At 38.0% G+C, this 15,787-nt stretch overlaps 1 protein-coding gene across 1 annotated transcript in view; it reads right to left on the bottom strand.

The window, feature by feature from the left end:
* LOC309698016 (uncharacterized protein) overlaps positions 1-15,180 on the bottom strand; it is a gene marked incomplete at its 3' end in the record, with an annotated part of 67,580 nt that extends 52,400 nt beyond the window's left edge. Inside the window, exons 1-23 of the mRNA XM_082520290.1 lie at positions 15,060-15,180; positions 14,762-14,855; positions 11,759-11,844; positions 11,461-11,493; positions 10,543-10,620; positions 9,459-9,503; positions 9,230-9,368; positions 9,017-9,120; positions 8,056-8,100; positions 7,830-7,968; positions 7,630-7,733; positions 7,379-7,423; positions 7,152-7,290; positions 6,940-7,043; positions 5,035-5,079; positions 4,808-4,946; positions 4,595-4,698; positions 2,987-3,031; positions 2,760-2,898; positions 2,547-2,650; positions 939-983; positions 712-850; positions 499-602 (exon numbers count right to left, since the gene is read on the bottom strand). Of these exons, the coding sequence (XP_082376416.1) occupies positions 499-602; positions 712-850; positions 939-983; positions 2,547-2,650; positions 2,760-2,898; positions 2,987-3,031; positions 4,595-4,698; positions 4,808-4,946; positions 5,035-5,079; positions 6,940-7,043; positions 7,152-7,290; positions 7,379-7,423; positions 7,630-7,733; positions 7,830-7,968; positions 8,056-8,100; positions 9,017-9,120; positions 9,230-9,368; positions 9,459-9,503; positions 10,543-10,620; positions 11,461-11,493; positions 11,759-11,786 (1,867 nt within the window). The 5' untranslated portion in view covers positions 11,787-11,844; positions 14,762-14,855; positions 15,060-15,180. The remainder of the gene's footprint in view (positions 1-498; positions 603-711; positions 851-938; positions 984-2,546; positions 2,651-2,759; positions 2,899-2,986; positions 3,032-4,594; positions 4,699-4,807; positions 4,947-5,034; positions 5,080-6,939; positions 7,044-7,151; positions 7,291-7,378; positions 7,424-7,629; positions 7,734-7,829; positions 7,969-8,055; positions 8,101-9,016; positions 9,121-9,229; positions 9,369-9,458; positions 9,504-10,542; positions 10,621-11,460; positions 11,494-11,758; positions 11,845-14,761; positions 14,856-15,059) is intronic.
* Between the last annotated feature and the right edge of the window lie 607 nt (positions 15,181-15,787).

The following is a 15,787-nucleotide window of genomic DNA, read 5'->3' as shown; positions in this document are numbered from 1 at the left end:
AATGCCATATTTTATTGCCATTTCTTTTGCATTTCCACATTTTTTTGTTTTTTCTTTGTTCTTCTTTAAACTTTTAAAGTTCAAATAAAGTTTAGTTTGATTTTGCAGCAAAATCTTGGTATACAAAGGGTAACTTAGCCCGAAGTTCAACTTTAGCTTCTCAACACAATACACTGACATTTTGAACAAGATGTATTAGCTGCGAATTCTCCAAAATCTCTTTGTAAAAAAGTATAAGAAAGAATCTGTCCTATTGGTTATCGTGATGTGAATGTCCATTATAAAGCCTCAGACACAGAGGTTTGACCCCACTCAGTGAAATCAACAAGGATGGTCCCTGAGACTGATTTGGACGCTAGCAGAATTATTTTGGAGTTGTATGTGCATTACTGTTTAAGGCACTTACACTGGGTGTGTTGACCCTGGGTGATGTCCAAAACCTGCAGGACACCGGCCCTTGAGGTTTGGAGCTAGACACCCCTGGTTTAAGGTACTTACACTGACAAGTATAATCCACCTCCAGGTACTTGTAGGTGCCAACACAGGGGTCTCCAAATACAGAGTTGCTCGCTGAGATAGTACAGCTGTTTTTCCCATTACAGCTTTGAATGCAGATAGAAAGTGAGTCAGCAAAGGGTTTAACACACTGCACATTGTGTAGCCTGGTAAAAGAAGAAAAAGTAAAACTAAACAAAGACAGTCAATCTGTACCTTTTAGCTACAACACTGGTGCTCGTCTGACTTGAGCACTGGACAACTTGGAGCTGAGAGGCCGGACGTCCAGCAGAGCATGTGGTTTTGTCACGGCGTCCATAATTAGCTCCGTGGATGACTAAAACCTGTCCTTTTTCTGAGGAAGAGATCATAGCATTAAACAATAACCATGTTTACATTTCAATAAATGAAATTCAACAAAGTTACAAAAAAGAAAACCTCACCACACTGAAGGTTTGCCTCAGATCCTTCACATGTTGCACTCGGGACTGAGAGAAAAACACATTAGAAAGTGTCATAATTCATGTGCAGACTGATTATTAGTTCATGATTTAATTCGCAACTTGAACTCTTTTGCAACCTTTTCCTTCTGTTTCATCTTTTCTGCATCCTGCAATCTGTCTTTGAATAATATATATGAAACGTAGTATGATTTTATTATTTTTGTTTTCCTCTGTCCATTTTAATTTTTACTGTCATCTTATGTTTTGCATCTCACATGTTCCCCTGTTTCCTTTTTGTTCATTTTTTACCTTTTTAAAATTAATTTCAGTTTTATTTAAATATTGCCAAATCAGCAGTCACTTCAAGGCATTTCATACCCTTAAAGACCCTACAAAAATAAAGAGAAAACTAGTTTATTTTGGAGAACCTCCTTAAAAACAAAGGTGTATTTAGGCCAACACAATAAACAGATGTTTCGGATTAAGTCCTAGCTGCGAATGCTCCACATTATATTGATGTTTGTTCGTTTTTTAAAGAAAACGAGAATAAAAAGAGGATGTTCTGTAAAATGTCATGATTCAGTGGCTAAATGTCCATTATTAAGCCTCAGTCACAGAGGTTTGACTAGCGACAGAAAAGGCGATCAGCTGATCATTGATCAGTTTCACGATTGAAGTAGCAACAGGAGAGGGAGGGAGAGAGAAGAGGCACTCGCTCCTTATATCGGTTGTTAAGCTTAACGTGGGAATGCTTTACAAACATTCAGAGATGATTGGTCCATCTCTACTTTAAAGTAAACTTTTCTTTAATATCTTGAAGTTCAAGTTTTGCTGCCTTCCTCTCTGCTTTTTGTCCACACTCTTATAACCTTCCCTTACTCTGTTCTCCATTAATTTCTCCATTCAAGTCCATTTTCAGTATTTATTTTCATGTTTCAATGTCTCCTTGATTTAGTACTGGTTGCTCATTGCCTTTTTTAGTTATGTCTTTATTTGGGTTTTGATATGCTACTGTTTGGTTGTCCTCAGCTGTGTTAATTACATGCACCCATGTCTTGTTGCTCAGGGGTGTCTAATTCCCACTTAACCCATTTTTCTGTCCAATGCCATATTTTATTGCCATTTCTTTTGCATTTCCACATTTTTTTGTTTTTTCTTTGTTCTTCTTTAAACTTTTAAAGTTCAAATAAAGTTTAGTTTGATTTTGCAGCAAAATCTTGGTATACAAAGGGTAACTTAGCCCGAAGTTCAACTTCAGCTTCTCAACACAATACACTGACATTTTGAACAAGAAGTACTAGCTGCGAATTCTCCAAAATCTCTTTGTAAAAAAGTAAAATAGTATAAGAAAGAATCTGTCCTATTGGTTATCGTGATGTGAATGTCCATTATAAAGCCTCAGACACAGAGGTTTGACCCCACTCAGTGAAATCAACGAGGATGGTCCCTGAGACTGATTTGGACGCTAGCAGAATTATTTTGGAGTTGTATGTGCATTACTGTTTAAGGCACTTACACTGGGTGTGTTGACCCTGGGTGATGTCCAAAACCTGCAGGACACCGGCCCTTGAGGTTTGGAGCTAGACACCCCTGGTTTAAGGTACTTACACTGACAAGTATAATCCACCTCCAGGTACTTGTAGGTGCCAAAACAGGGGTCTCCAAATACAGAGTTGCTCGCTGAGATAGTACAGCTGTTTTTCCCATTACAGCTTTGAATGCAGATAGAAAGTGAGTCAGCAAAGGGTTTAACACACTGCACATTGTGTAGCCTGGTAAAAGAAGAAAAAGTAAAACTAAACAAAGACAGTCAATCTGTACCTTTTAGCTACAACACTGGTGCTCGTCTGACTTGAGCACTGGACATCTTGGAGCTGAGAGGCCGGACGTCCAGCAGAGCATGTGGTTTTGTCACGGCGTCCATAATTAGCTCCGTGGATGACTAAAACCTGTCCTTTTTCTGAGGAAGAGATCATAGCATTAAACAATAACCATGTTTACATTTCAATAAATGAAATTCAACAAAGTTACAAAAAAGAAAACCTCACCACACTGAAGGTTTGCCTCAGATCCTTCACATGTTGCACTCGGGACTGAGAGAAAAACACATTAGAAAGTGTCATAATTCATGTGCAGACTGATTATTAGTTCATGATTTAATTCGCAACTTGAACTCTTTTGCAACCTTTTCCTTCTGTTTCATCTTTTCTGCATCCTGCAATCTGTCTTTGAATAATATATATGAAACGTAGTATGATTTTATTATTTTTGTTTTCCTCTGTCCATTTTAATTTTTACTGTCATCTTATGTTTTGCATCTCACATGTTCCCCTGTTTCCTTTTTGTTCATTTTTTACCTTTTTAAAATTAATTTCAGTTTTATTTAAATATTGCCAAATCAGCAGTCACTTCAAGGCATTTCATACCCTTAAAGACCCTACAAAAATAAAGAGAAAACTAGTTTATTTTGGAGAACCTCCTTAAAAACAAAGGTGTATTTAGGCCAACACAATAAACAGATGTTTCGGATTAAGTCCTAGCTGCGAATGCTCCACATTATATTGATGTTTGTTCGTTTTTTAAAGAAAACGAGAATAAAAAGAGGATGTTCTGTAAAATGTCATGATTCAGTGGCTAAATGTCCATTATTAAGCCTCAGTCACAGAGGTTTGACTAGCGACAGAAAAGGCAATCAGCTGATCATTGATCAGTTTCACGATTGAAGTAGCAACAGGAGAGGGAGGGAGAGAGAAGAGGCACTCGCTCCTTATATCGGTTGTTAAGCTTAACGTGGGAATGCTTTACAAACATTCAGAGATGATTGGTCCATCTCTACTTTAAAGTAAACTTTTCTTTAATATCTTGAAGTTCAAGTTTTGCTGCCTTCCTCTCTGCTTTTTGTCCACACTCTTATAACCTTCCCTTACTCTGTTCTCCATTAATTTCTCCATTCAAGTCCATTTTCAGTATTTATTTTCATGTTTCAATGTCTCCTTGATTTAGTACTGGTTGCTCATTGCCTTTTTTAGTTATGTCTTTATTTGGGTTTTGATATGCTACTGTTTGGTTGTCCTCAGCTGTGTTAATTACATGCACCCATGTCTTGTTGCTCAGGGGTGTCTAATTCCCACTTAACCCATTTTTCTGTCCAATGCCATATTTTATTGCCATTTCTTTTGCATTTCCACATTTTTTTGTTTTTTCTTTGTTCTTCTTTAAACTTTTAAAGTTCAAATAAAGTTTAGTTTGATTTTGCAGCAAAATCTTGGTATACAAAGGGTAACTTAGCCCGAAGTTCAACTTCAGCTTCTCAACACAATACACTGACATTTTGAACAAGAAGTACTAGCTGCGAATTCTCCAAAATCTCTTTGTAAAAAAGTAAAATAGTATAAGAAAGAATCTGTCCTATTGGTTATCGTGATGTGAATGTCCATTATAAAGCCTCAGACACAGAGGTTTGACCCCACTCAGTGAAATCAACAAGGATGGTCCCTGAGACTGATTTGGACGCTAGCAGAATTATTTTGGAGTTGTATGTGCATTACTGTTTAAGGCACTTACACTGGGTGTGTTGACCCTGGGTGATGTCCAAAACCTGCAGGACACCGGCCCTTGAGGTTTGGAGCTAGACACCCCTGGTTTAAGGTACTTACACTGACAAGTATAATCCACCTCCAGGTACTTGTAGGTGCCAACACAGGGGTCTCCAAATACAGAGTTGCTCGCTGAGATAGTACAGCTGTTTTTCCCATTACAGCTTTGAATGCAGATAGAAAGTGAGTCAGCAAAGGGTTTAACACACTGCACATTGTGTAGCCTGGTAAAAGAAGAAAAAGTAAAACTAAACAAAGACAGTCAATCTGTACCTTTTAGCTACAACACTGGTGCTCGTCTGACTTGAGCACTGGACAACTTGGAGCTGAGAGGCCGGACGTCCAGCAGAGCATGTGGTTTTGTCACGGCGTCCATAATTAGCTCCGTGGATGACTAAAACCTGTCCTTTTTCTGAGGAAGAGATCATAGCATTAAACAATAACCATGTTTACATTTCAATAAATGAAATTCAACAAAGTTACAAAAAAGAAAACCTCACCACACTGAAGGTTTGCCTCAGATCCTTCACATGTTGCACTCGGGACTGAGAGAAAAACACATTAGAAAGTGTCATAATTCATGTGCAGACTGATTATTAGTTCATGATTTAATTCGCAACTTGAACTCTTTTGCAACCTTTTCCTTCTGTTTCATCTTTTCTGCATCCTGCAATCTGTCTTTGAATAATATATATGAAACGTAGTATGATTTTATTATTTTTGTTTTCCTCTGTCCATTTTAATTTTTACTGTCATCTTATGTTTTGCATCTCACATGTTCCCCTGTTTCCTTTTTGTTCATTTTTTACCTTTTTAAAATTAATTTCAGTTTTATTTAAATATTGCCAAATCAGCAGTCACTTCAAGGCATTTCATACCCTTAAAGACCCTACAAAAATAAAGAGAAAACTAGTTTATTTTGGAGAACCTCCTTAAAAACAAAGGTGTATTTAGGCCAACACAATAAACAGATGTTTCGGATTAAGTCCTAGCTGCGAATGCTCCACATTATATTGATGTTTGTTCGTTTTTTAAAGAAAACGAGAATAAAAAGAGGATGTTCTGTAAAATGTCATGATTCAGTGGCTAAATGTCCATTATTAAGCCTCAGTCACAGAGGTTTGACTGGCGACAGAAAAGGCGATCAGCTGATCATTGATCAGTTTCACGATTGAAGTAGCAACAGGAGAGGGAGGGAGAGAGAAGAGGCACTCGCTCCTTATATCGGTTGTTAAGCTTAACGTGGGAATGCTTTACAAACATTCAGAGATGATTGGTCCATCTCTACTTTAAAGTAAACTTTTCTTTAATATCTTGAAGTTCAAGTTTTGCTGCCTTCCTCTCTGCTTTTTGTCCACACACTTATAACCTTCCCTTACTCTGTTCTCCATTAATTTCTCCATTCAAGTCCATTTTCAGTATTTATTTTCATGTTTCAATGTCTCCTTGATTTAGTACTGGTTGCTCATTGCCTTTTTTAGTTATGTCTTTATTTGGGTTTTGATATGCTACTGTTTGGTTGTCCTCAGCTGTGTTAATTACATGCACCCATGTCTTGTTGCTCAGGGGTGTCTAATTCCCACTTAACCCTCTGTTTGCAAATTAAAACAACTAATTAAAAAAAAAACCTTGTGCCGGTTTAGCTCAGTGGGTGAGCAGGCAACCGTATTCCGTATGGCTGGAGAGCAGTAGGCCCAGGTTTGCATCTCTTCTCCTTTCTCATCCTGCTTTCACGTCTATCAACACCGTCTCTATCCACTAAAGGAAAAAAAAAACCCCGACTTTTTTGTGAATCTTCAAATCAGCTATTGAAGTTCATCTTTTTTTAAATTGTTTCATGTCCTGTAATCTGTATTTGAGTCTTTGAATCCATGTTTAAAATCTATTTTTCTGTCCAATGCCATATTTTTATTGCCTTTTTTTTTTTTGCATTTCCACATTTTTTGTTTCTTGTTTGTTCATCTTTAAACTTTTAAAGTTCAAATAAAGTTTCGTTTGATTTTGCAGCACTGCCTTGGTATACAAAGGGTAACTTAGCCCAAAGTTCAACTTCAGCTTGTCAACACAATACACTGATATTTAGAACAAAATATATTAGCTGCAAATTCTCCAAACTCTCTTTGTACAAAAGTAAAATAGTATAAGAAAGAATCTGTCCTATTGGTTATCGTGATGTGAATGTCCATTATAAAGCCTCAGACACAGAGGTTTGACCCCACTCAGTGAAATCAACGAGGATGGTCCCTGAGACTGCTTTGGACACTAGCAGAATTATTTTGGAGTTGTATGTGCATTACTGTTTAAGGCACTTACACTGGGTGTGTTGACCCTGGGTGATGTCCAAAACCTGCAGGACACCAGCCCTTGAGGTTTGGAGCTAGACACCCCTGGTTTAAGGTACTTACACTGACAAGTATAAACCACCTCCAGGTACTTGTAGGTGCCAAAACAGGGGTCTCCAAATACAGAGTTGCTCGACGAGATAGTACAGCTGTTTTTCCCATTACAACTTTGAATGCAGATAGAAAGTGAGTCAGCAAAGGGTTTAACACACTGCACGTTGTGTAGCCTGGTAAAAGAAAAAACGTAAAACTAAACAAAGACAGTCAATCTGTACCTTTCAGCTACAACACTGGTGCTCGTCTGACTTGAGCACTGGACATCTTGGAGCTGAGAGGCCGGACGTCCAGCAGAGCATGTGGTTTTGTCATGGCGTCCATAATCAGCTCCGTGGATAACTAAAACCTGTCCTTTTTCTGAGGAAGAGATCATAGCATTAAACAATAACCATGTTTACATTTCAATAAATGAAATTCAACAAAGTTACAAAAAAGAAAACCTCACCACACTGAAGGTTTGCCTGAGATCCTTCACATGTTACACTCTGGACTGAGAGAAAAACACAAAACACATTAGAAAGTGTAATAATTCATGTGCAGACTGATTATTAGTTCATGATTTAATTCGTAAGTTGAACTCTTTTGCATCCTTTTCCTCCTGTTTCATCGTTTCTGCATCCTGCAATCTGTCTTTGAATAAAATAAAAACGTAGTATGATTTTTTATACTTGTTTTCCTCTGTAATAAGGTACTTACACTGACAAGTATAATCCACCTCCAGGTACTTGGAGGTGCCAAAACAAGGGTTTCCAAACACAGAGTTGCTCGCTGAGATATTACAGCTGTTTTTCCCATTACAGCTTTGAATGGAGATAAAAAGTGAGTCAGTAGAAGTTTGACATACTGCATATCTGGGAGAAAATTAAAAGTTGAAAAAAGACAGTAACCATCTGTACCTTGCAGCTATTACTTCAATGCTCTCTGGACTTGAGCACTGGACATCTCTGAGCCTACAGTGAGGTTGTAAGTTAGAGCACGTGGTTTGGTCATGGCGTCCATAATCAGCTCTGTGAATGACTAAAATCTGCCCTTTCCCTGAGGACGAGATCACAGCGTTAAACTATAAACAAGTTTGCATTTCAATGAAATGTTTTCAATAAGTTACAAAAAAGAAAACCTCACCACACTGAAGGTTTGCCTCAGATTCTTCACATGTTACAGTCTGGACTGAGAGAAAAGCGTAAATCACATTCATTAAATCACAAACTTTAAAAATTAATGTGGAGAAAAATAGCTAAAATAGACAGAGACATTTCTCTTTCTAATCATTCTTCCATACATGGTAATTAAACTCATTCTCCGAATACTCCCCGGGGGATTTACACTTTCTTGACTCTTCTTCTGTCACTTGTTACTAGGCAAGCTCAAATGCAGTTAGAAGCTAAATGAATTCCTGGCCTTCGGCCTGGCCTATGTTTAAATCATATATGTCTGTAAGCGTGAATGCTGTTTTAACCTTCCATTGGTCCAAGTCACTTACATAATAGATCGGCTGGGACATCGCGACCACCGAAGCTTAAGACCTTAAATAAACCGAACATCAACTCTTTTAATGAGCGCAACATAAAATGTGTGTATACAATGATTATAGCTGCACCTGTAATAAAAAGGTTAATATGATGCCAGTAGCTTTAATAAACATTTTAATGCAGTATTAATGATGAAAGCTACATTGTAGCAGTAAAATAATTTCTTTATTCTCACACTAAATATTATTTCATGATCACAGATTTAATTTGTAAGTTTTGCAACGTTTTCCTTCTTGGTTTGGATTTGATTTTGTGTTTTCCACCTCACATTTTTAAATTTTTGATTGTTCACCTTCTAGCTTTTAAAAGTGGAATAAAGTTGAGTTTGATTCTGGAGCACAATCTTGAAATCCAAAAATTAAATCGAAATGTGTATTTATGCACTAAGTGAAATCAAAAAGAATGGTCCTTTGGTCGCTAGCATGTGTACGTTACTGTTTAAGGTACAGAGGTTTGACTCCGCTGGATGAAATTAAAGTTGATGGTTCTTGTGAATATATTGTTTGCTAGCATTTTTTTGGAGTTGTATGTGCACTACTGTTTGAGGTACTTACACTGACAAGTATAATCCACCTCCAGGTACTTGTAGGTGCCCACACAGGGGTCTCCAAACACAGAGTTGCTCGCTGAGATAGTACAGCTGTTTTTCCCATTACAGCTTTGAATGCAGATAGAAAGTGAGTCAGCAAAGGGTTTAACACACTGCACATTGTGTAGCCTGGTAAAAGAAGAAAAAGTAAAACTAAACAAAGACAGTCAATCTGTACCTTTCAGCTACAACACTGGTGCTCGTCTGACTTGAGCACTGGACAACTTGGAGCTGAGAGGCCGGACGTCCAGCAGAGCATGTGGTTTTGTCACGGCGTCCATAATTAGCTCCGTGGATGACTAAAACCTGCCCTTCACCTGAGGGAGACATTAAACTATAACCATGTTTGCATTTCAAACAAATTAATTCAAAAATAAAAAGACAAACCAACAAAAAATAACCCTCACCACACTGCAGGTTTGCCTGAAATCCTTCGCATGTTACACTCTGGACTAAAAGAAGAGACATAAATTGTTTAATTTTCAGCAATTTTTTGAATTTCTCTGACAAAAAAGAAGTGACATAACACTTACAAATGTGATTTTAAGAGTTCAGTGCTAACAGTGGAGCTCAATGGCACAGACTAACATCTGTCTTTGATATCGAATCAGTATTTATTAGTAGATTAAATTTATTATTTTTTGTTATTTGGACAGAGGTGATGAACAAAACAAAACAAAACAAAACAAAACAAAACAAAACAAAACAAAAAAAGAAAGTTTAACCTTAAAAGTTGAAGCCAGTGCTAAAATCCTAAAACCTGCAGTTCCCTGAACATCCACCGGAGTCTCCCGCAGTGAGTCACTGCCATAATAAAAGGTTCACCTTTACATGGCAGCAGAAGTAAAACTGTTTTGGTCTCTATTACTGTTTATTTAAATAACAATTTTTTAAAACAATTATATGTGTGAGGTTAATTTTTTTTTAACAGACCAGTTTAAACGCTTAATGAAAGCATAAATTTTCCATTATTATGGGCGTTGGCTTTTTGGCTGATTGGTTCAATGGGACAGGTGACCCCTAGTAGGAGGAGTTTAAGTAACTCTGGGTCTTGTTTCCAAGTGAGGGAAAAGGGGAGAAGTAGTTGACACAGGGATTAATGCAGTGTCTACAGTTGTGTGAACTCTGCTGGTATGGGCTCAAATTTTGGTCAGTAATATTTTGTACTTGTAAATCAAATGTGTATTTGTGAACTGGGTTTTGTAACCTTGTGAACCAAAATATGTGAAAATTTTTATGTTTGTGTATCTATAGATGAGAATTTGTGTGTGTGTAAAAAGATTTGTGTCTGTAAAACTCTGCACTCAACTTCCCTGGCTGTGTGTGTGTTTGAACTTACGAGCACAAATTTGGACCCAACGTCTGAGCATCTCTGCTTAGACTCAAGCAACATGGACTTCTTTTGCTGGCTTAAGGCACTTCCATATTAGCTCCACTTTTCTAACCCAGGAGGTCTGTACATCTTTCATATACAGAGTATGCTTTTCTTACCGTGGCTCAAGCGGCAGATCTGGCTGTCACAGGGGGGCTTTCTTTGTGGGGACACGGTGGTCTCAGCTCTGGTATAGCCTGAAATTTAAAATAATGAGTCTTTGCTGTATTTATAAGTGCTGTATTGCTAATTTTATAGTCACAATTTAATAGTTTAGTTGTTCCTGCCTTTTTTAAGCAAATAAATATCCAAATAAACAATCCACCTATTTACTTACACAATAGTAAATAAATGTTATATATAGTAACTGAAAACCCAAAGTGCTTTACAGTAGAAAAGCGCTTTTGGTTTCTAGTATGTTTTTGCAACACTGCAATACATCTGCCGTTTTCAGTTCATCCTTTCGTGTCTGCGAGTCCTGCATTTGGGTCCTACATCCTGCCTGCCACACAGCATATGACATGAGCATAATAACCATCTTGTGTTAACTGTCATTTACTGTCAGTTATTTGTATGGCACATTTCACAGAATACAAGTTGACACCCAATCACATCATTTGGTTGTAATTAAAAAACATTAAAGACGTGAATCTGATGACAGATTCACGTCTTAAATCAGGACAGGATCCATCAGCTGCAAATCGTTATCAGTATTAGTACTTGGTATCAGAATCCAGAATCCAGCGACAAAGGAGGTAAGGCCTGCTGTTGATTCAGGAAACACGCCCACGTTTATTGGTGATAGTCACAGTTAACACAGGCAGCTTCCTGCGCAATTTCACGTAACAGCTTGATGCTTGTGTTTACACTCAGGGTTTCTTACATGGTTTAGAATTAACAGACAGGATGTAAATAAAAGGTCCCATGTAATCAGAGTGAAAGCACAAGTTCAGCAAATCTATTAGATCGGATCAAGGTGGCAATATAAAGTTAAAAACTGGCACATTAGGATAAAAGTGACTGAAACGTGTATTTACCTGAACTCATGAGTAAACATGTTACTCCCAGAACTGAAAATCAGAAAAGAAAAAAATACTATTATTGAGTTTGAATCATTTAAAATCCAACCTAAAAGTTGTTACAAGTAACTTGTAAATAATTAATAACCCATTTAATTAGATTTGAAAAGTTTGAAGTCTTTTATAAAGGAAGATTAGAAAGCACCTCATCTCAAGTATCTCTTAAAGATAAAAAGCTTAAGAAGAGTGACACTTAATCTTTCCCTCTGACTTTATGAAAAACTCTATATTTAAATAATCAGTCTGTTGTACTCACAGAACATCCTGCTGCGTCCAGAGAGCATGATGTTAGTGATGAGCTGAGCAGATAAAACAGGGAACCTGTGTATTTCTACTGCTTGGCTAAGAAATATTATGTGCATGCAAGACAAACACACAATGCAAAAATGAAAATATTTGCTTTATCAGACGTCACAAATATTTTTTAATAATTGAAAGATTACATGTAACCATACTAAAATATGAACCATAAAAAACAAAAACTATAAAAACATGAAGGAAAAGGAATAATCTAAGGCGCTTGGAAAGAAAAGCGACTGGATTTGTTTGAGTCGAGAAAAAACTCAAGAAACTCAAACAAGTCGAGTCGTTTTTCTTTCCAAGCTCCTTAGATTTCTGTGGCTTAGATGACTGAAAACTTACACTGGCAAAAATGTATAGGTTGCTGTTAGTACTCTCATTGTGGTATTTTGGATGAACTTGAAAGCACTTCGGGTAGGTTTTCCAAAAACAATTTCATGCTTTTAACAGATGTATCAACTTGTTTTTCAACATCACTCCAAGACACAAAGTTTTTATTTTAGCAGTAATGTGTATACGAAAGAAGTCAGCTCTACATATTTCTCATTGGAAGCCGAAGTTGGGGCATCCATAGTCACTTTCATGTTTTTAACCCATGCCTGTAGTTGAACTAATCTTATAATCTACAATAATTGTTTTATCAGACCATTAATATGATTTTTTTTTTACTGTTTTCTACAGATATTACCAAAGGAAAGCGACATATAAATAATGTAGCTGCTGTTTCTGATGAACACTAAATCCTGACACAAACTTTACAGATAAACCTCATTTGCTAATAATCACATAGCTAATTTACAACAGTAACAGTTTTGAGAATTTTTAAGTAAAATTAGATTAAATAGTTTTAAATGTAAATATTATTAAGGAATATGATTCAATGTTCAGTTTTATGACACACAAAATGCAGTTTCAACTATATTTTTAAATTCACGCACTATAATTATTGCATTTATACACAACATCTTCTACTATTATGCACAAATTATAGTAGAAAATTATTTCTTCTGTTTATGCTGTGATACGAACAAAGAAGTTAAGCGTTACCTTGTTAGAACGATCCAGCAAAGCTGCACAGCCAGTATCTGGGACACGCAGCGTTTATGAGTACCTTTTTAGGAGTGTTCACATCATCTGCCAACTGCAAGTTAGGAATTTGTTATTATAACAAAAAGAAACTGAGTATTGAATTACACATTGACATACCCGGATGCAACTAAGTAAATATTAGTTAAGAAAACAAGGGTGTTAACTAGTAAATAGTTTAACTGTAGCATGCATTAATGTAATAATGTGGTTAGCCTACTCAACGTAAATTACACACGAACAACATTAAGCTACTCACGCAGAGAAGAACAGCTGCTGCTGCCATCATCATCCGTCATCATTTGTGCTACACTGGCAGGGCTAGGGGCCAGGACTCTCCTCTTCGGGTTCTTGGGGGATGTTGCTAACTCTGGGTCCGATAAAAGGCACCACACCTGTAGTAGGTTTGGTGCATTTCTCAGCTTTAAATTATACCAGTTATGTGTCACCAGGTGTTTTATCAGATTCGAGGTGTTACCTCCTTTGCACTGTACTACATTAAAGCACTTGTTGCAGGCCGCTGAGTTTGCATCTGTGAAGTACATGCAGTACATGCAGCTGTGAAGTACAGCCAGACTTTTGACCGCTTGGCCTTGGGCATTTTTAATCTGTAGCTCTGCTCTAAAAGAACATACCCACCTGGGCCCGCCTACTATCCTTGGAAACGTAAAATGATTAGCTAGAATCCAAAGTGTATGACATCTCAGGAAAAAAAAAGAACCGAAATAAAGCACCGAAATGTGCGCTGCTTTTCGGTCTGGTTACTACCGTTTATGTCAGAACCGGTGCCATTATGGCACCGGATACCGGTACTCATCCATAGCTGTGAGTACTCAGACTGTGTTTATTGAACGCAATATGGATAAGATCTTGGAGAAGAAGAACAGGAATTGACACCTGGTGACCAGTGACGGACATTAGACAAAACTGTAAAACTGGATGCATTTTGTTCGCACTAACCAAAACAACTACCATGATCACTAATGCGGCTATCCCACTGGCGTCAGCTAAAGGCCTGCCAAGGTCAAAGCTGACTGGAAGATCAAAAATTCTCCTATGAAAACAGGACTGTTGTCAGAACTCTTTGTCCCTCCTTCAAGGCATCCTGGGTCCACTGAAGACTGTGAACCTTTGCTTAACTGGGCGTGGTGACACTTTCTCTCAGCTGAACACGGGATAAACACACACACGCACGCACACATGTCACCTGGGTAGGCTGGAAGACTGTTTACTTAGTCTGGCAGGGCGAAGGACACTCTCTACACACCCACATACACATACACTGATACACACTCATCCCCCCTCCCTTTCCAAACGCCTTCGATGCTTTCCATTTTCACATTGTCAGTTACAAACCTGTTAGCATCCAATTTAGAACCGCATACATTACGATAGCACAGGGAGCCCATTTTGAATATCAATGTAGCAGACGTATACAAAACAAATAGTTCAATTGCAGAGAAAATGACACAAACCCTAATCAACAACTCATAGTTTGTCATGTTAAAAGAGACAATGCGGAGGTGGAGGTGACAGACATAAATAAGCGACTTGAGTGGCTAATGACTACATTAGAGAGGCAGTACAAGTTTAGCTAATGGATCAAGTAAAAGGGGAGAGGTTGAGAGAGTCTGGACGTGCAGAGAAGAGCGATGAGGGTTAGACTGGGGGTAGGATATTGTGGCAAGAGGAAAGACACAGAGGCCCTGGGAGGTTTATGGATGTAGTGAGAAAGGACATGCAGGAGTCACAATGAAAGATACAGAAAACAGACAGATTTATACACAACATCTTCTACTATTATACACAAATTATAGTAGAAAATTATTTCTTCTGTTTATGCTGTGATACGAACAAAGAAGTTAAGCGTTACCTTGTTAGAACGATCCAGCAAAGCTGCACAGCCAGTATCTAGGACATGTAGCGTTTATGAGTACCTTTTTGGGAGTGTTCACATCATCTGCCAACTGCAAGTTAGGAATTTGTTATTATAATAAAAAGAAACTAAATATTGAATTACACATTGACATACCCGAATGCAACTAAGTAAATATTAGTTAAGAAAACAAGGGTGTTAACTAGTAAATAGTTTAACTGTAGCATGCGTTAATGTAATAATGTGGTTAGCCTACTCAACGTAAATTACACACGAACAACATTAAGCTACTCACGCAGAGAAGAAAAGCTGCTGCTGCCATCATCATCCGTCATCGATTGTGCTACACTGGCAGGGCTAGGGGCCAGGACTCTCCTCTTCGGGTTCTTGGGGGATGTTGCTAACTCTGGGTCCGATAAAAGGCACCACACCTGTAGTAGGTTTGGTGCATTTCTCAGCTTTAAATTATACCCGCTATGTGTCACCAGGTGTTTTATCAGATTCGAGGTGTTACCTCCTTTGCACTGTACTACATTAAAGCACTTGTTGCAGGCCGCTGAGTTTGCATCTGTGAAGTACATGCAGTACATGCAGCTGTGAAGTACAGCCAGACTTTTGACCGCTTGACCTTCGGCATTTTTAATCTGTAGCTCTGCTCTAATAGAACATACGCACCTGGGCCCGCCTACTATCCTTGGAAAGGTAAAATGATTAGCTAGAGTCTGAAGTGTATGACATCTCAGGAAAAAAAAAGAACCGAAATAAAGCACCGAAATGTGCGCTGCTTTTCGGTCTGGTTACTACCGTTTATGTCAGAACCGATACCGGTACCCATCCCTAGCTGTGAGTACTCAGACTGTGTTTATTGAATGCAATATGGATAAGATCTTGGAGAAGAAGAACGGGAATTGACACCTGGTGACCAGTGACGGACATTAGACAAAACTGTAAAACTGGATGCATTTTGTTCGCACTAACCAAAACAACTACCATGATCACTAATGCGGCTATCCCACTGGCGTC

This window comes from Aulonocara stuartgranti (assembly GCF_965226115.1).
Source record: "Aulonocara stuartgranti genome assembly, chromosome: 20".
Lineage (NCBI taxonomy): Eukaryota > Metazoa > Chordata > Actinopteri > Cichliformes > Cichlidae > Aulonocara > Aulonocara stuartgranti.
This window is presented reverse-complemented; position numbering and strand designations above follow the sequence as displayed.